Raw genomic sequence first — 20,201 nt, forward strand, 5'->3', positions numbered from 1 at the left:
ACATAGTGGTGGTAGACAAACAGAAGAAGACGGCCGTAGTGATCGATGTAGCGGTTCCGAATGACAGCAATATCAGGAAGAAGGAACACGAGAAGCTGGAGAAATACCAAGGGCTCAGAGAAGAGCTCGAGAGGATGTGGAGGGTGAAGGTAACGGTGGTCCCCGTGGTAATCGGAGCACTAGGTGCGGTGACTCCCAAGCTAGGCGAGTGGCTCCAGCAGATCCCGGGAACAACATCGGAGATCTCTGTCCAGAAGAGCGCAGTCCTGGGAACAGCTAAGATACTGCGCAGGACCCTCAAGCTCCCAGGCCTCTGGTAGAGGACCCGAGCTTGAAGGATAAACCGCCCGCAGGGGCGCGCTGGGTGTTTTATATATATATATATATATATATATATATATATTAGCTGCCAGCGTGGGGCTTCTGCACAGAGATGTCTTCAGCAATTGAAATGCTCAAAAGGGTTGAGATCAGGTGACTGACTTGGCCATTCAACAATATTCCAATTCTTTCCTTTAATAAACTCCTGTGTTGCTTAGGCTGTATGTTTTGGGTCATTGTCCATCTGTATTATGAAACCCAATCAATTTGACTCCATTTAGCTGGATGTGAGCAGACAGCATGTCTCTGAAAAACTCCGAATTCATTCGGCTGCTTCTGTCCTGTGTCAGACACTAGTGTCCCAGTGCCTTTGGCAGCCATGCACGGCCAAGCCATCATATTGCCTGGATATGCTTTGGATTGTGAGCTGTTCCATGCCCTCTCCATACTCTTTTCTTGCCATCATTCTGTGCTTTTTAGATGTGTTTTAGTAAAATCTAATCTAGCCTTAAAGTTTATGAGTTGCTTGCACCTTCCAGTGAACCCTCTGTATTTACTTTCAAGCACTCTTCTCTTTATGGTAGACTTGGATATTGATATGCCTCCTGGAGAGTGTTGTTCACTTGGTTGGCTGTTGTGAAGGGGTTTCTCTTCACCATGGAAATGATTCTGTGATCACCCACCACTGTTGTCTTCCATGGACATCCAGGTCTTTTTGTGTTGCCGAGTCACCAGTTCACCAGAGTGAAACCTATCTAATGGTAGCTGTGTTTGAAGTGAATGAGTCAGGTTGAAAACAACATCTGGTCCTCAGCAGGGATCATGGTGGAATGTTTTTGTTGAAAACCTTTTGTATGCATCTACATGTTTGTGCAGGTACATGCAATTATGTGGGTCTAATGTGCTTCATCAAGTCTGAATAGCTCAGAAACCTTCTGTAAGCCAATAATTGTTTGAAGCAAAGACTGCTTCTGTATGGGGTTCAGTCATGCTCTGTCTGTCTCGCCCTTTCTCTCTCTCTTGCCCCTCTCTGTTGTGAAACCTAAATATCTCTTTAAAGGGTTGCTTACGAACATAGGAATAATTGTTTTGGGGTTTTTTCTATCGATTCCTCTATCGAGTCGCAGTTTTCAGTGAGTGTCCATCCCATCTGCCCCCTTCCCCATGTAGTTGTTAGTGTTTATGACACCAACTTCAGTTTATTGTTTAATGTGGTGATTTGTCCAGTGTGATGCAAACTGTGTGTGTTTTACACTGTTGGAATTACAGCTTTTAGAACACAAAACACAAAACAATACTGTCTATTCAAGCAATAAACTTATTTCCACTATGATCTGCCAATAAACTGTTTCCCTGTCTTTTAATTTTATTTATTAGGTTAATGGATGGTAACCTTTAATGTTTAAATGTAAATAGCCAGCAGGACTCCAAGCTCATTCTGTGTGGAAACAGAGTTACATGAACCACAAAACACCTACAGTGGCTTTCAAAAGTATTCGGTCCCCTTGAACTTTCCCACATTTTGTCACATTACAGCCACAAACATGAATCAGTTTTATTGGAATTCCACGTGAAAGACCAACACAAAGTGGTGTACACGTGAGAAGTGGAACGAAAATCATACATGATTCCAAACATTTTTTACAAATAAATAACTGAAAAGTGGGGTGTGTGTAATTATTCAGCCCCCTGAGTCAATACTTTGTAGAACCACCTTTTGCGTTTGTGAACAGCAGTTTTCAGATCTTGCCACAGGTTCTCGATTGGATTTAGATCTGGACTTTGACTGGGCCATTCTAACACATGGATATGTTTTGTTTTAAACCGTTCCATTGTTGCCCTGGCTTTATGTTTAGGGTCGTTGTCCTGCTGAGTGCAGTCAGTTGCCCATAGACATTGCCTGATGAGTGCTAATGACTAAATAGAGTGCACCTGTGTGTGATCTAATGTCAGTACAAATACAGCTGCCCTGTGACGGCCTCAGAGGTTGTCTAAGAGAATATTAGGAGCAACAACACCATGAAGTCCAAAGAACACACCAGACAGGTCAGGGATAAAGTTATTGAGAAATGTAAAGCAGGCTTAGGCTACAACAAGATTTCCCAAGCCTTGAACATCCCACGGAGCACTGTTCAAGCGATCGTTCAGAAATGGAAGGAGTATGGCACAACTGTAAACCTACCAAGACAAGGCCGTCCACCTAAACTCACATGCCGAACAAGGAGAGCGCTGATCAGAAATGCAGCCAAGAGGCCCATGGTGACTCTGGACGAGCTGCAGAGATCTACAGCTCAGGTGGGGGAATCTGTCCATAGGATAACTATTAGTCGTGCACTGCACAAAGTTGGCCTTTATGGAAGAGTGGCAAGAAGAAAGCCATTGTTAACAGAAAACCATAAGAAGTGCCGTTTGCAGTTTGCCACAAGCCATGTGGGGGACACAGCAAACATGTGGAAGAAGGTGCTCTGGTCAGATGAGACCAAAATGGAACTTTTTGGCCAAAATACAAAACGCTATGTGTGGCGGAAAACTAACACTGCACATCACTCTGAACACACCATACTGTCAAATATGGTGGTGGCAGCATCATGCTCTGGGGGTGCTTCTCTTCAGCAGGGACAGGGAAGCTGGTCAGAGTTGATGGGAAGATGGATGGAGCCAAATACAGGGCAATCTTGGAAGAAAACCTCTTGGAGTCTGCAAAAGACTTGAGACTGGGGCAGAGGTTCACCTTCCAGCAGGACAACGACCCTAAACATAAAGCCAGGGCAACAATGGAACGGTTTAAAACAAAACATATCCATGTGTTAGAATGGCCCAGTCAAAGTCCAGATCTAAATCCAATCGAGAACCTGTGGCAAGATCTGAAAACTGCTGTTCACAAACGCAAAAGGTGGTTCTACAAAGTATTGACTCAGGGGGCTGAATAATTACACACACCCCACTTTGCAGTTATTTATTTGTAAAAAATGTTTGGAATCATGTGTGATTTTTGTTCCACTTCTCACGTGTACACCACTTTGTGTTGGTCTTTCATGTGGAATTCCAATAAAATTGATTCATGTTTGTGGCTGTAATGTGACAAAATGTGGGAAAGTTCAAGGGGGTCGAATACTTTTGCAAGCCACTGTATTTTTAGAGTGAGCATGCACAGACCCTGAAGGTGAAAGCCTAGCCTAATAGAAACTTCAGATAACTTCCGTCATGATACCCATTATCTCCAACTGGGCTTTTAGGTTTTGTCGAGCCACTTAAGGCAAAAAGACCCCTCTATTATACTGAGAAAGTTATGTTTACAATATGTTTAAATTCTACTGTATGTTTACAGTAAAAGCTAGCATCATATTTTATTGCCTAAAGTGGTGCAGTCATTTAGAAATCAATATAAAGAAGGTTACCATTTAAAACAAGAATATAAAAATAATAAACAACATGCAGGATTTGAAGCAGATTTCAAAATAGAAAGTGAAAATGTATACATTTTAATTTAAATGTACTGGAACTGGATTTGTCACCTGGTCATCGGAGATGGCTACTGTGTTCTTGAAGATGATCCACTCAACAATCTCGCTGCAAGGTGGCGTAGTCAGAGAGCCATTATAGATAAAGTATTTTTCAGTGGAGTTTGGCAGAAGACCTTGCAGGGTGAAGGGTGAAACCCTGGCACTCTTTCCTGGACAGTAAACAAGACAGCTTAAAAACACACAACACAAGAAAAGGTAAGAGAAAACACAAAAAACCACCTGCTGTACCATATCTGCTCACACTGTTGATGCCTTCTATTATAGCAGCGTAGTTCATGTTGTCTTCAGTGCTTATCTGTGAAAAGGAAAACATAATTACTTCAGATAAATCACACATATACATACAGGTTCTAAATGAATATCTTAAAATAGCTTTACTAACAAATATAACAACACTAATACCATTGGGGAAAAAAACAGAAAATAAACAGGACAGCCAGTATACTGTAAAACTATAAGTTCCTATGACTGAAACTTTGTAAGTTAACAAAGTAATAAAATATGAAGGAATAAATAAAACAAACAACGTACAACCCTTTCCTCTCAAAATTATAAACATAACATCATGTCATGGATTTTATGTTTTAGATATAGGTTCTGCTAAAGATATGTATGATCTTGCACTGTTAAATGCTCCATTTATTATTTTACCATAAAGTTAAGAAAAACAAAAGGAACACAAAGGGAATATTAAACAAGACTATAGGACATATTCAAAACCAGAACTTTCATGGTTACACTGCTTTCACCAACAAAGCGTTCACATTTTTGGAATTTTGAGAGAAAAAAAAAGAAAACGATGAGAAGAAGATTATTTATGACCCAGTTACTGCCAAAGTTGCTGGCAAGAAACAAAACTGGTAGTTAACTGGTAGTTTTTATGCCCAAGCTTTAGCTGGAAAGACACACAGATATTCCCTGCTGTTTCACATGAGGCATTCGTCTTAGATTTGTTCCAACCTGACCTTTCACAGTTCTAACATGCCAACATGGCCAGAGGCAACATGACTGCACAAAGCAGACTGCATGTTAAGAAAAAGTATTTACTATGCTCAGTATGAACCCTGACACTGAACATAAGCACACAGACAAGAACACAGCAATGATCATAAACCAACAATAAAAATAAACCTTCAGTCTAATGATTGAACATTACTATTCAATTCAATGTTATTTATATAGTGGCAAATCACAACAACAATTTCCTCAAAGCATTTTGTATTGTAAGGTAAAGACCCTACAATAATATAAAGAATCAAACGACCCTCTGTGTGCAAAGCAAAGAAAACCCCAGCGGTCATATGACCCCCTATGAACAAGTGCTTTGGTGGAAGTGAGAAGGAAAAACTTCTCAACACAACTTTTAACAGTAAGAAACCTACAACAGATCCAGGCTCAGGATGATCATCTGCTGTGACTGGATGGGGTTAGGGTAGGAAGACAGGACAAAGCCACGATACTACATACACTGGCAGTATCACTTTGAACATCTGTTTACCTGTTGTGAATTAAAAAGCCCCCAATCAGCTCTTTTCAACAGAGGAGTAGCGGCTCCATGCTAAGTTCCTCAATGATTGCAGTAACTTATTCAAGCTTAACTTTTATTTTATTTTAATTATTGTAATACCTTTCTTCTTCTATTGTCACGCATGCATTGAATAGCTTTTTGAATTTCAATGCTTTACTCTTTAAGCACACAAGTCATACAAACCTCTAAACCTGTTCTCAGCACATAACAATATGCCTTGTAGTGAACACATGCACACACCACAAACCTCAAATAGAACAGCGAGTGCTGTGATTCTGCCTCCAGCCTTGATGCTTTCATCCAAAGAATCAAATCGAAGTGGGTCATAACAGTATATTTGCATCTACAGGAGTAAACAGAAAAAAATAAACACCAACAAGTTGAGTCTATCAGTCCAGTGAGATTGTTTAATTCAGACACTGAATTTCTTTTTGTAAAGGTCCTTTTTAAAAATATGAAATGATTTTGTTTTAAATTAGGATGATATTTTATTGTTGCTTTATAAGAATTCTGGTTATAATGTTATATAATATTATAACATTATTTTTTTATCATATTTAAGTAAATGCCTTGAGATGCATCATGTCAAGTAGTAAACAAAACAATACAAGAAATAATATAAAACTAAATTAAGTAGAGCAAATAAAATGAAAATAAAATTATAAAAATGGAACAAAGGTTGCAGAGGTAAAACAAAAAATAGTAAATAATACTAATTAATCTATCATTAAATAAAGACAGAACAAAACTGTGATGAAAACACAATAATAAAGACAGCTAATGATATTTAGATTGATCTTAGAGTTTAACATAGCTGAATGCTTCATTTCTGGACAGAGCTGAACTTATAGATATAGTTTAAATTCTCCTGATCATAACAGATGAATTTGAGTCTACATAAGCTGACTCACCTCTAGAGGGTATTTGACACCATTCAGACTATGTTCTGACCCCTCTGAAGAAGCATTGCAGCACCCCCAGTGGAAAGTGATGCACCCCACCTTGACCTTTGACCTGAGACCTGCTCCACTGACATAGAAGTCACCATCCACATTGACGGTCACTAACAGAAAAGATATGTGAGAAAAAATGGCACGTGTGAGACTGAGTTTTCTTTATTTTATAATTGCTATTAAAAGGCTACATTGAGACTAATGTATAAAGAGAGATGCCATTTGTACAACAGCTTGCGTGACCCAAACTGGGTCGGGCAAAAGCATACTAGTAAGTCTACAACAGAATAGCGCTGTGCGATATGACCAAAATCTCATATCCCAATATAAGACATTTATTGTCATGACAACGATATATATGACAAAAATTTTACATTTTCTGTAAATTCTGTGAATCTTGGGCAACTCGACTTGCGTGAAGTGTTTTCAGGTGGGCGTCGTACACTTGGAGTTGAGTGTTTTGACTGATGCGTGAAACTGTACATTTTTAGACACAAGTTGTAACGGACAGAATTTTCTTTGTGATTATTTATTACACAGGGAAAAGCCTGTTCTAACGTTTGAGTCTAAGGTTTATTTTTAGCACATGATGGCTTTTTTTTTTGCTTTTCATCCATAAACTCTCTCCATACTCTTTCACACTATTCTTGCGTAGGTGGTAGAAGAGGTTTGCCGTGTTTGAGTCTGAGGTGGGGACCGGTTTCATGCATAATTTGCATAGTACAGTTTTCTGGTCCGTGTCAGACTTTTCAAAACCAAACCATGTCAATGCTACAGAGGGAGCCCCTCGTTTAGAAATAAGGTCCTCGATTTGTTTTGAATGGTCCTTCTGCTTGTCATCATTTCAGTTTATTTTGAAAATCTCAACAGGATCTTCAGCTTCATTGTGAAAGGTTTATGTGGAAAATAAACAAGCCAAAGGTGGAGCCACACGATGGGTTTACCATCATTGTTGCTAATGACAATGTGTAAAAACAGTCGCGTAGTGTGGTTATTTTAAATATAAGAGAAAGAGAGAACTTTAAGAAATTAATATTACCACTACAGTGACCATCAAAACGCTGAAAAAATATTCCCTTAAATTGTTTATTTTGCGACACCACGAAACAAACGATAACGTAATACGAAACCGATATATATCATTATATCGAACAACCCTACAACAGAATGGCAAAAAGAAAAGAAACAAGATGTTGCAGTGGCAATGACTGTAGATCTGCTTCAAGTTTTTGATATCCCAGATTTTTCAGTTTTATTCTTTGCCTACTGCATTGAAGACTCAACCACAACACAGTGAAAATGTCCTGAAAACAATGGATTAGAAACATACAGAATATCAAAAGATGATCTTCTCTATTTAATACTCTAGCAGCACCTGCACTCTACCATAAAACAGACCTGAATAAAAGTCGCCTTTTCTTTAACTTGCTAAAAAGATACGCTCAAGAATCGAAACTTACTTTGAATGGTGGTCATGTTTTCATCGTGTTGCCACGGTCATGTAATTATGGTTTTGTTGTGATAATACCTTATTTACTGTGAACTGATGATATTAAGCCTGTTTTAAGTCACCGATTATTGAACACATGAAGAAAAGTCCCTTTGATATGTTTTGGTAACTGTGATCTCTCTTTGTTTGCCTCCCTTTGTGCCATTTAATCCATGTAAGTTTAAGCCTGTTACGTTTTTTTGTCTTGGCAAAAATCTAATTTCCCCGTTAAGGTAAGGAAAATATTAGCTCAACCTGTTGCTAATTCATTCTTGTTGACTTGTACAAGTATACAGTTTTTTTTTCTTTTTATTAGCCTGTCCTAATTTTTTAAAAATTCACATTTTTATATCTAAATTTCAGCTTGTGGACTTAAGAAGTCAGAAATGAATGAATCTTTCAACCACAAAAAGACATTGTTCTGTTCAGTGATGGAAGTAAATAATTACTTTAAAAATGAGAATGTGCTTTACTATTTTCTACTTGTTTGTAAAAGACAATTTGAAATTTAATGGATAACAATAATTATAATGTAGCAATAAATATATAATTTTGAGCTTGCACATACAGGTGACCCTTACAGAAACCAAAAAATTATATAGTAGTTATAGTGCCAATCTCTTAATTTATAGGAGCTATGACTTAAAAATTACATTGGCTGGTGCTCTAATAAATGCTGTTAATATATTCCAAGATTTCAATTTTATTGTCTGAGGAGGAAAAAAAATCAGTTGCTAGGCTCAAAAGGACTCCTCCACTGGCGATCATAATGTGTGTAAAATGTCTATTTTATTCCATACAGTAGTTGAGATATAAGTATATGTGAATATGTAGAACTGACCAAACTAGATCAAAATTCTCATTGTTCTAGAAAACAACAACAACAACAACAAAAAAAAAAACAAAAAAAACAATCCAAAGCATTACTGTTATTACCAGTCTTGCCATCATTCTTGATTGTTGTTCTGTTAGTTGTCAGATTCTCCCAGCCATCAAAGCTCAACTTCTGGTACTGTAGTTTCACCTGGGCCAGGTTCTGTTCTATGTTGATGGGAGACTGCTTGGCGTTGCTGCAGGATGGAAACTTCTTGGCCCAGTTGTTCTGGTTTAATGTTCCTGGAGTGTGTATATAGACAATTAGTGTTCAGATAAATCATTTTGGGGCGGTGTAGATCTTGGTGGAAAGACAACCAAATAATAATCAAACCCAAAATAAATTTTAAAAAATAGTGAAAAGTGAAAGTTGTTACTTTCAATAATTTTCAGTTGAGTAGGTGACTCTCTCGAGTTCAGGGGTGTCACAAAAGTAAGGCCTGGGGCCCAGAATTGGCCCTGCCCACTGGACAGCTTCAAAAATGTGAAGGAAGGCATAGAGTTTAAACCTTTAATTAGATTTTCAGACATTTCAAGCTTTTTCTATTAATAAAGACCTCTTCCATGTCCATTCATACTACACCAAAGTAATTAACTAATAGATAAACATTTAAATGACAGAATAAATTCCTGTTTTCCTCCATCTAATATAGAAATGTCTACAAAAAATACAATACAAACTCCAATACAAAAAAATTGACATTTTACCATTTTGTGAATTCATGTAAACTTTGTACCTTATCATTAGAGTTAATCTGGGAAATGAATTACAATGACTTTTTCTGAAATTTGCAATATGATAACAAATCTTGCACTTAATAAGTAAAGAAGTTTTGTGGTTGATTAAATACGTGAAGCACTTCTCATTTCTCTGCTGATTTTTGTAGAAGTTAAGTTAAACCAGTGAGCGCACTGTTGGAAAAACAAAGATAAATGAATGGAGAAACAAAATAAATGCAAATGCTTAAGCAGAGCTCAAGACTTAAACTGTTTTTTCTTTAATATTACGTGAGCCACATGCTGCTATAGAACAGACAGTATACACATCTGTAACATTTCTGGACAAAAGCAGTGTTAAATGGCAAATGGACTCATTCTAATATAGCGCTTTTCTACTCTCTTGAAGCACTCAAAACGCTTCGCACAATACCTCATTCACCTCATTCACCCATTCACACAAGCACTTTTCCGTATGGTTTTACATAAGTGCTTTCTATCTGACATTCACACACATTACACATTACACATACTCTGATGGATGCTTCAGAGAGCAACTTGAGGTTCGAATCTTGCCCAAGGATATTTGGCATGCAGACTGGAGCAGCCAGGGATCAAACCACCAACCTTCTGACCCATTCTACCTCCTGAGCCACCCCAGTGTTCATCACAGCATCATCAAAACATTGTATGATATAGAATCTTTTGGAAAAGAAGGGACTTCTATACACATTGTTTCCCTCAGAAATCTGACCCTAAAAACTATGTCAGGGTGTTATTACACAATAGCAATGTGTTTTCTTGTTTTTGGTTTGTTCTGTGTCATCTGAGCAGTATGAAAAGATCTGGATAGACCACAGGGTGTAAAACCTTTGGTGATACTAGCTACTGTACATCAACTCAGATTAGCTCACCTTTACTTATAAAGCTAAGGTACTTAACCACAGGGAAAATAGTACCAACTGGTAAATATTGGGTTGGAACTGGGGGAATATTGCTGCCAGCGGAACTGGTACAAAGTGGATAAAATGAAATAAAACAGTTCAAATGTGTTCAGCGTTTCAATAGGGCAATGATACACAACACAGATCAAAGCTGGTTGTGGAAAGGATAAAACAGACCGACATTTTTCCAAAGTGATTACCTCAAACCTGCCAAAACCAATAACTTTTAAAGTCAGCAGAAAAATTATGCTAAAAGTTTGTGTGCTTACCAAAGGTGTCTGGTCAAGGGACATTATGCTAAGGGACATTTAAACATAGATTAAACATACGCAAATGATGTGTACTTTATCCATATATACTAGTGCTGTCAACGTTAATCTCGTTAAAATGACGTTAATGCCATAACCGCATTAACGCGGCAAATCTCCGTTAGCAAGTTAGCGTGGATCGCCCCGTGCGTGGGGATGCAAGGTGTTTATGCACCGTGCACGTTTTACAAAAATTAAAAGAACACTTTTTAATCATAGTATAGCATCAAGTCAGTTAAACTTCTGTGATATTGAAGTTTAACTGACTTGTAACATTGATCTCGTCAGTTAAGTAGGACAGCGGTCTCCAACCTTTTTTGCGCCACGGACCGGTTTATGCCCGACAATATTTTCATGGACCGGCCTTTAAGGTGTCGCGGATACATACAACAAAATAAAACTAGTACCGGTACCGAAAAAAAAGAAGATTTATTCATAACACACGTGAAAAGACCCAGGAAAACAGAGTTAATGATAAAAACGATAACAAAATAACGCTGAAAACCAATAAAAACCCTGAAAACCATACATTTCACACCTGAGCCTCAACTCTCGCGGCCCGGTACCAAACGACGCACGGACCAGTACCGGTCCGAGCCCGGGGGTTGGGGACCGCTGAAGTAGCTGACCAGATTAGGTTGTTAATCAGTTTCAGACCAGTGTCTAATATAACTTTGTTCCTTTATGGCTTTGCTTAGCATAGAACTCACTAGAACATCCTTTTGCCACTGCTCAGTAACAAAAATAGTTATGAACCCCTAAAATGAAACCCAGGAAGTGGTTACAGGAAGAGGGTGATAGATTGTCTGAAACAGTTAGAACAAGACAACACTAACTGGACATCATACCCAGGGCTATACCCAGGGGAATCTACACCAAGTCTGTATGGTTTACAGAAGATTGGTAAAAAGTGCACACCTTTAAAACCAATTGTCTGTATAATCAACTATGTCACCTATGACATCTTAAAATCTTTTGTCTTTGATTCTCAACCCCTTGGTAGGCAGCTCTGGACACCACATCCAGAACATTTTGGATTTTGTTGAGAAGGTGCGAGATGTCATTACAGGAGCAGATGAAACAATGGCCTTATATGATGTTACATGTGTCTTTATTTGTATTCCAGTCACGGAAGCGTTGGAGGTAGTTTGTAAGAGATTACAGGATGACCTCATCCTCTGCAACAGGACTACTCTCAGCATCGACCAAGTGTGTTTACCTTTGGAACTGTCTTCATTACACATATTTTACATACAAGGGTCAGTACTACACACAGAAACATGGGTGTGCCATGGGCTCCCCAATTTCTCCCATTGTGGCCGACTTGTACATGGAAGAAATTGAAAAGATGGCTCTCATCCTACCCCGGAACATCACCAAGTCATTGTTTCAGGTTTGCGAATGTCAACTCTGTGGGAAGCCAGACAGAAGACTGAAAGTGATGCTTGTGATGTGTCAAAGGTGTAGGAATTATTGACAAAGTATTTACAGAACACCATTATATAAACAATTCTCTTCTTTGTATTTCCTGAACTTTATGACAATGTTAAAATGAGGGTTTTTTGCTTTTCTTATTAAGTGCTTGATGTTCCACAGCCACGCTTCATTTGTATTACATTGAAACTATCGCCACCTCTTAAAGATCGTGAAGCAAGAGCTTTCTACAGAGAAGAAGCAACACGCCATCTCAGCCAGTCTCTAAAACTTTCTTAGTGAATGCTATTGATGTGTTTTGTCTTTTAATACAATTAAATACGAAATATTTATAAAATATTTGGAATATACTGTATATATTCATTGATCCTGAGATTACTGTTAAAATCCTGTTTATAAAAGTATGCAGTCCAGAGTATGTTACTAAAATGATTGTTAAGACATCTGCCCAATTTGTGACATCATTTTGAATTCATAACAAAAACCAACTTAAAAATATGGAGAAGTCATTTCCACTTTAGAGAATGATCGGAGAAGTCAGAACATGCTTGTTTAATTCATTTGTGTTTGCTCAGTCAGAGAAGCAGTTTTCAGCACAGTTCACGTTCATGAAAACTCCAACATCAGAATATCACTCCTTTTATCTTGGGGTAACTGTGAGAGCATTGTATTCTCCTCTTTGAAACAAATTTAGATTTTTTGTTGAAACTGACCCCTTTTTTTTCAACAAAAACTGAATATCAAGTAGGAAAACCTTACATTTATCAATCTAACAGTTGTCTATCATTTATATAGCCACTACCAGAACCACTGTCCACAATAAAAATACAAAGATCCATGAGTACATCAGATGTCATCAAACTGATGTACTTATGTACTTAGTGAATCCATCAGGGATTCAGAAACCGTGGTATAAGGCTCCGCCCTTGTCATTTGTTGAGCAGGAAGAGTGAGCGCTTGTTTTCATGCAGATTACGTCCCGGATCAAAATGCGGTACAGTCGTCGTCATCTTTTTTCTTTTTCTTTTTGTAAATCGTTGTCATTTGGAAATGAGATCGCTCATAAGTATGAATCGAGATCGCGATTTTCTAACGATTAATCGTGCAGCTCTAATGGTGACAGAAGAAAAGTCAGTTTATCACCAGTTTTTCCTTTTCCCCCCTTTCTTTTTTGGAAACATGAATCTTTCAAAACAAAAACTGGCAGTCTGATAGGCCCGTATTTGATCATTAAGAACACATAAAGGGAAGAAACCTCTCGCCTAAAAATCAAGTTTCAAGATTAATGTAACAGCAGCTAAAGGGCAATGCAGTCTGTATTGTTGGTAGTGATGTCCAGTACTGGGTGTGGAAGTCTTTTAGATTTATCTTTCTGCTCTTTGTTCCTTTACATGCCACTGAGACTCTTTATTTTAGCTAGAGCTTCTATACCTACCATACTCTTTTGGTGTTTGCTTAATGCATAACAGCATGAATAGGCTTGCCACAAACTTTAAACAAATAAAACAAATAAAATGTATTGCCAACTACTGCACAAGTAAGAGACAAAAACAAAATAAAACAAAACAACCCCCCCCCCCCCAAAAAAAACAAAAAAAACAAACATACAAGACCTGGAGCACGAAGAATGTGAAAAAACACAGACACATAAATCAACAATTTTCCAATAGTATGTGTGAGAGAAAGGACAGCGTGAGAAGGAGATGGGGAGAGAGTGTATGAGTCAGGCATTCTCACACGCAGTCACTGTGTCTTTGTCACAAATGTACTTGATAATTAGGGTAACTGCAATGATGCCCCCCAGAAGCCTGAAGGCAGACAGCTCCCAAAAGTACACACGACCTGGTCACCATGTCCCACTTGGGCCAAGGCCCAGCAAGCCCCAGACCTAGACCCCACCATGCACACACACACGCTCATACACTTCGTTCACTCGCTCTCACCTACCAACTGATGACATACAGAGAGACAAAGACACGTGCAAACCCCCCCCCCCCCCCCCCTTGGTGTTGGTGAGCAGATGTCGCCCTAAACCACCACAAACTGCTTGTTGCCCCTGATCTGAGGCAGAGTGTGTGAAACAGGGGTGTAGGAAGATGTCCCCCTTCCTGCACCCCTGTGTGTAATTAAAAAAGGAGGACGGGGGGGGGGGCATAAGGCGCATCCGTGTATTCATGAATATCCGTTACACAGGGGGCCCTTTCATGGCCTTACACACTAACCTACGCAATCCACGACACCCCTTCAAGACTACGTGTGTGAGTGATGTGTTGTATGAGGGAGTGTGGAGGAGGGAAGGATGGGACAGGTAAAACCAAGAGGTTGAGGACTACCCCCGGAAGGAGGGTAATCCTCTACCTCCTGTGGCTCAGTAGGCACCCCCATCTCCCACAACCTGCCATGGGTTAGGAAAAGGTTGGTCCAGGGCCAGCAATGTCAATGCCCCAGAACACCACCGTGTTCGGGGTATCACCTATTCCCCCACCACAAAAAGTGGATTGGAGTTTGCAGACGAGTCCCAAGACTTCACCAAGCATCCACTCAGTTTCAAAAGACCCACACTAATAATATATATACTCAAGAGTCTTACCAAACAGCAGTGTACACAAACACATAACAAAATGAAGACCTCCCAAATCTGTTGACACCATGTTGCTCTACTAATTCAGGAACGTTCTGAATGCACAGAAGTTGCTTCAGCATTTTCGTTTTGTTACCTGTGATTGTTGACTCACCTGCGTACGACCAGTCAATGTCTTCTGAAAATTTGCGCTGATTCCTGTATCCATATCCTTCAGCTGCAAGACAGAAACAAATGGTCACCAACACATGTTCCACATAGAGTATTCAGTTTCTTTATCTATAAATAGTAGAACTATTTACATAAATTATTTAACATATCCAAGTTAACTACAATAACAGTGGGTATTTTATTTGGAGATTAAGTATCGGAATTTCAGGAGCGGGGCCACACCTCCAAACACGCTCCTTCCGGTTGTCATCTATATAGGTTCGCCCAGTTCTGCAAGCTGTTCATTCTCGTTTACGTGCCTCACCCTACCTCCGAGTTTCAATTCTTTAACTTCTTCTCTTCTATTTAGTTCATGGGGATCTTTTTGTTTGTTTGTTTGTTTGTTTGTTTTTAAATACACAGATGTGACAGATTTGACTTGGGCACGCAGTCTAAGTATATTCTGCAAGATATTTGAGTAATTATTCATTTTTAGCTTATTTTTTTTCATTAATGTATTTTCTCTCTATAGGCCAGGCTGCTGTGAAATGGACTCAAGCTCCACCATCATGGACTGCACCTCGTATCAGGAGTCTTTGCTCTACTTAAGAAAACTGTTACTTTGAGTTGAAGCGTCATTTTAACCAGAACCTTCAGGTGGTGGAGAACTTCATGGATATTATTAAAGTCCTACGGCTGAACAAGAGGTACTGCCACCAAATTAAATTCAAACTGTTGAATGGAGCTCATTTGCAGGACAGGACCTGATAATACTGCTCAGATATATCAGAAAATTTTTGTTGCCACAAATAAAAGGGCTGCTGCCCAAACATAACGCCAGTGTGTGCGTGTGTGTTCTGGGGTGTGTGTCACAGTGCCATTTTTTTGTTAGTGATAAAATTTTGCTACTTTTTTACCCCCATTTTTTTCTTAATAGGGCAGAGATGTGAGCATGAACTTTCTCTATAGTGTGTGGCATATTAATTCGGTAGGGTGGTGAGGTTTCTGGCTGTGCTGCAAGTGAGTAATTGCCAGTCAATGTAAATATTTTAGACAAATAAAAAAATCTTTGCTAAAGATGTAAGCATTTACTATTTGTGGATGAGAGGAAATAAACTTCAAATGGCAGACTTTTGCTGTACATTATACCTCTACAAAAAGATTTTCTTTGGCAAAAGTGGCAGTCTAATGACAGTCTGGTGTTGTGCTCAAGCCAACATGGCACAGTCACAGACAGAAGCCGTGTTAAGATGGAGACACAAGCTAAAATGCTGCCGAGGTCTGGGGTGTGAGGTCTGTGCTGTCAGTAGGGCCAACCCTGACAGGAAATTGTGAGCTCTGTCTCTCTTAAGCTGGAAATGTCAGCCAGACAGTGTAAGTAAGCAGTTCTGACATGTAACACCTGTTTGCTCTGTAACCAGTATATCAACAAGAGCTTATTACAGTCTGTTCCTGTGTATGCAGATGTCTCTGTGCATACATATATACACACTGGCGTCACACTCTCCCTAGCTAACAATCTGTCACGAAAGTGTTAAGAGCACTAAAGTTTTCATTTTAGATTAAATTTCAGGTTATCAAAGTTACACTCTAAGCTTAATTCCCAACAAGGCAAAGCTGGGAACCTAGGCCAATGACAAATAATTTGTCTGGATAATTTGATTACGCATACTTTATTTGTTGAGTTTGTAGATTTTTTTAACCTCTCAAATGATTCAAATATACTTTTAAAAATTCTCCGTTTTTGTGTCACAACATATCCACAAGGTTACAATTTCTACATAATAAAGGAATTGCCTGTTTTAAAAAAAACACAACAAAACAAATCATTCAAATTTCATCTTTTGTGTGGCTTGCAATCAGAAACTTAAAAACTTGGATTTTTGTAACATAGACAATTAATAACTAGCATTTAATAACCTGGTACAAGTTCATGTTAGGGACATCTGTTTAAAAATAATCATAAAAAACAACCAATAATCAAAATGTTTGACAATTAATGTGAATAGAATTTAATCAAGAAATAATTATGCTCTCTAGCACTCTTCTTGTAAAATAATAAGACTTTTATTTGCAGTGCATATTAACAGGAACCCAACAACTAAATTGAAGTTTTAAAAGTCACATATACATCTATACACTTTCCCATATTTGCTTTAACTTTGTAATAGTCAAAGCTTGTAAACTCAAATTAAAAATGACAGTTGTCTCTGAATTTACAAACATATCTCAAAGCTGTGAGAATTTGTGCTCTTTTTAAGACATTTTAGCATGTTTAATAGATCAGAAGTAGCATCAGATTCCTTTTTAGTCTATGAGCATGCAAGAGAAAGATTTTTTTTGCAACCATGCCTCAAATTCATTTTTTAAATGGTAGTCTGGTATCACTTTTGCTCTAACTGAAAGCACAAAGTAACCTTATTTTCCAAATTGATTGGGACAGGTGACTGGGATGGATGACATTATGCTAAGTTTGAGGTAATTAGCACATTTACAGTCCATGATGTTCAGGTTTTTTGACAAATCATATTTTCCTTTGTTAAGTAAACTCGGCAAGCAAAGCGCTTGGGAACCTCTGTGGAGGGAGCATAAAATGATGTCACACTACACAATGTGGCTAGTGTTTGTTGCGCTGTTTGGAGAAAATATTCCTGAAGCCATCAATAATGAAGAAAAAAAAGGTTTCTGTTATAGAGCAAAAGGGGATCAAGAGAGAAAAGCTGATTTTAGAAGAACAAAGAAGTGAACATGGGAGGGTGACTGAGTAGGAGAGATGTAATTCAGGTCTTGATGATTGGGGGTGGTGGGTTAACATGCTTACTGGAAAAGAGTGAAGGAGTAGAATAGATTCTATGGAGAATTCTTGCTCAGCGCCTGTACGAAATAGAAAAAGACCACAACTGTGTCACTGTGTTTATTCACCGGAGAGTGGCCGACTCTGTGCTCCGGTCTGTGGGAGCCCCGCAGCCTCCAGCCAGAAGCTGAATAAGAGGATTAGCTAAACCCTGGGAGAGCCAGGACATCTACAGGCTGTGGGGTGAGAACTGGTGCTCATGCCAGAATGTGTAACAACCCCCTCCCCTCTACTTCCACCCGAATCCCTGACCCTCAGCTCTTGATGCCAACGAGGATTTGAGCATGGTGGGGGTGGTATTAGTAATATTTTCATTGGATGAATTACTGGTAAAAATACAGGATGAATTATTTATTTCTATGAAAATCCAATGAAAGAAAAAACAACAGGAAAAAAATTAATTATTTCATACACACAAACACTAACAAACTCTGAATATGATCTCAAACCATTGTAAACGACTGATTACTATATAGCACTTTTTTAATCTACTCAAATAGTACTCAAAGCACTATGCAATACGCCTCATTTCAGTCACCTGTTCACACACATACATAGAAACATCGAAGTTATTTATTGGGAACCAAGCCCCAGTGCATTTGTTGAAGGCACTGAATACCATCATAAAGTGATGACACCACCATGGTTCGGCTCATCTCTGATGGAGATGAGACAGCGTACAGGGCGGAGGTAGAGAACTTGTCCCACTGGTGCTCAGAAAACAACCTGAAGCTGAACGTCCTTAAAACAAAGAATTCCTAATGGACTTCAGGTCTCACCTTGACGGACAACACCAACGTCCTGGTAAAGAAGGACCAGCAACAGCTGCACTTCCTTCGTGTCCTAAGGAAGAATAACCTTAATGAGAAGCTGCTGCTGGCCTTCTAATGTTTCTCAGTGGAGTGTGCTCTCCTACTGCCTGGGTATTTGGTATGGACAGACCACTAATGAGAACAGGAAGACTGCACAGAGGGTAATTAACACCTCCCAAGAAATAATTTGCTGCCCTCTGCTACCCCTGGAGACCTTCGTCAGGAAGGTCTCAGGAAAACCAGTGCCATCACAGGGGACCCCTTGCACCCCGCTCACCACCTGTTTGACCTGCTGCCCAGAAATCCTGCCTCACCAATCTAAGCCATGGTCTGAGTAACCTTTATCACTCAGGCCACTCACACACTGACTCTTCGCGGACCAAGTCTTTCTTTGCACTGCCTCTGAGCACTTTGCAACTGTTTTGTTCTCCAATGTGTGCCTTTGTCTTATTTTTGTATTTTTTTTCCTCTTGTTTTGTGTGTATACACACATACATACACACATACATACACACATACATAAGATACAGTCGGTGTGGAGCACCTACAATTTCGTTGTACATGTACAATGACAATAAAGTCCTATTCTATTCTAGAAGCCAGGAGGATAAACCAGCTGCTCTCCATTGAACCATCGAAGGTGTACACTCAGTGGCAGGGAAACTATAACAAACAAGGCTGGAGATGGAGCAATACTGGAGGACTATGTGGGAGAAGGATGTAACCCATAATAACAATGCTGGGTATCTGGTGGTGCTAAGAGCAACCATAGCAACCTCCCTGAACAAGCGTCAACAGTTGCAGATATCCAAAAAAGAATGAAGCATGAAGAGTTGGACAGCACCAGGCCCTGATATGAATCCCACTTACTGGCTAAAGAAGCTAACTAACTAACAATGAATGTCTGGCTGCACAAATTAACCTGCTGCTAACGAATGAGACATACCCAGAATGATTAACTGAAGGCCTGGCAGTCCTGCTTCCCTGGACCTCAAAAGAAGGAGTCCTATCCAACTGCTCTGTCTTGACTGCACTTCTGCGTAAGCGTGAACCAACCCTCAGTCAGAGTATTGACAAAACTGGTTATGGATACAGACTACAGAATAGAGCAATCGTGAACTGAATCCCTTTTTTAAAGAGAGATTATCCCCTTTTCTATTAGTACTGACTCGGATTGACTCGTCACGGTTCACCACGGTTTTCCATTAGGTCATAGTAACTGGTACCAGGCACTTTTTAGTACCTGCTCAGCTAGGGTTCCAATTGATCAAAACAGGTACTAAAATGTGACATCATCAGACTGCATGCCACCAACTGGTGTGTCGCAGTCGTGTCAATAGAAATTACATCGCAGGACGTGCAGATTCATTGCAATGACAACAAGCACGCAAACAAGGTACTACTGGGCTGGAAAGCAAGTCGATGTGAGTCGAGTCACGTAGATCCATGGCAAGTCGACCTGAGTAGGTACTAATGGAAAAGGGACTTTTGATTCAAGCCCCACTCCCAATGTGCTACTCCCCCCTCTTCGGACAAGATTTTGCATTTTCACACTCCTCCCACCAAAGTGAAAAACTTCCTGTGTCGTTCTGGTGCTAAAGACTGTATACCCCAGGGAGCCTAACCATTTTAGACCTGTGTTTTTACTTTTCCCACTTGATGAAGAGTCTGGAGGGGATCAACAACCTCCATTCTCTTGCTGCTGGACCCCTG

The 20,201-nt window shown here is 39.3% G+C and overlaps 1 protein-coding gene across 6 annotated transcripts in view; it reads right to left on the minus strand.

The window, feature by feature from the left end:
- The window catches only part of ptprz1a (protein tyrosine phosphatase receptor type Z1a), a 95,503-nt gene that overhangs the window by 60,399 nt on the left and 14,903 nt on the right, over nucleotides 1-20,201 (minus strand). For all 6 annotated transcript variants that reach the window (XR_014277832.1, XM_082540789.1, XM_082540790.1 and 3 more), the window contains exons 2-7: nucleotides 14,827-14,889; nucleotides 8,752-8,931; nucleotides 6,285-6,436; nucleotides 5,621-5,716; nucleotides 4,074-4,140; nucleotides 3,837-3,994 (exon numbers count right to left, since the gene is read on the minus strand). Coding sequence is in view for 5 of the 6 variants with exons in the window: in XM_082540789.1 (XP_082396915.1) it covers nucleotides 3,837-3,994; nucleotides 4,074-4,140; nucleotides 5,621-5,716; nucleotides 6,285-6,436; nucleotides 8,752-8,931; nucleotides 14,827-14,889 (716 nt within the window). In the remaining variant the exon portion in view is untranslated. The remainder of the gene's footprint in view (nucleotides 1-3,836; nucleotides 3,995-4,073; nucleotides 4,141-5,620; nucleotides 5,717-6,284; nucleotides 6,437-8,751; nucleotides 8,932-14,826; nucleotides 14,890-20,201) is intronic.

The sequence above is a fragment of the Aulonocara stuartgranti genome (assembly GCF_965226115.1).
Source record: "Aulonocara stuartgranti genome assembly, chromosome: 7".
Taxonomy (NCBI): Eukaryota; Metazoa; Chordata; class Actinopteri; order Cichliformes; family Cichlidae; genus Aulonocara; species Aulonocara stuartgranti.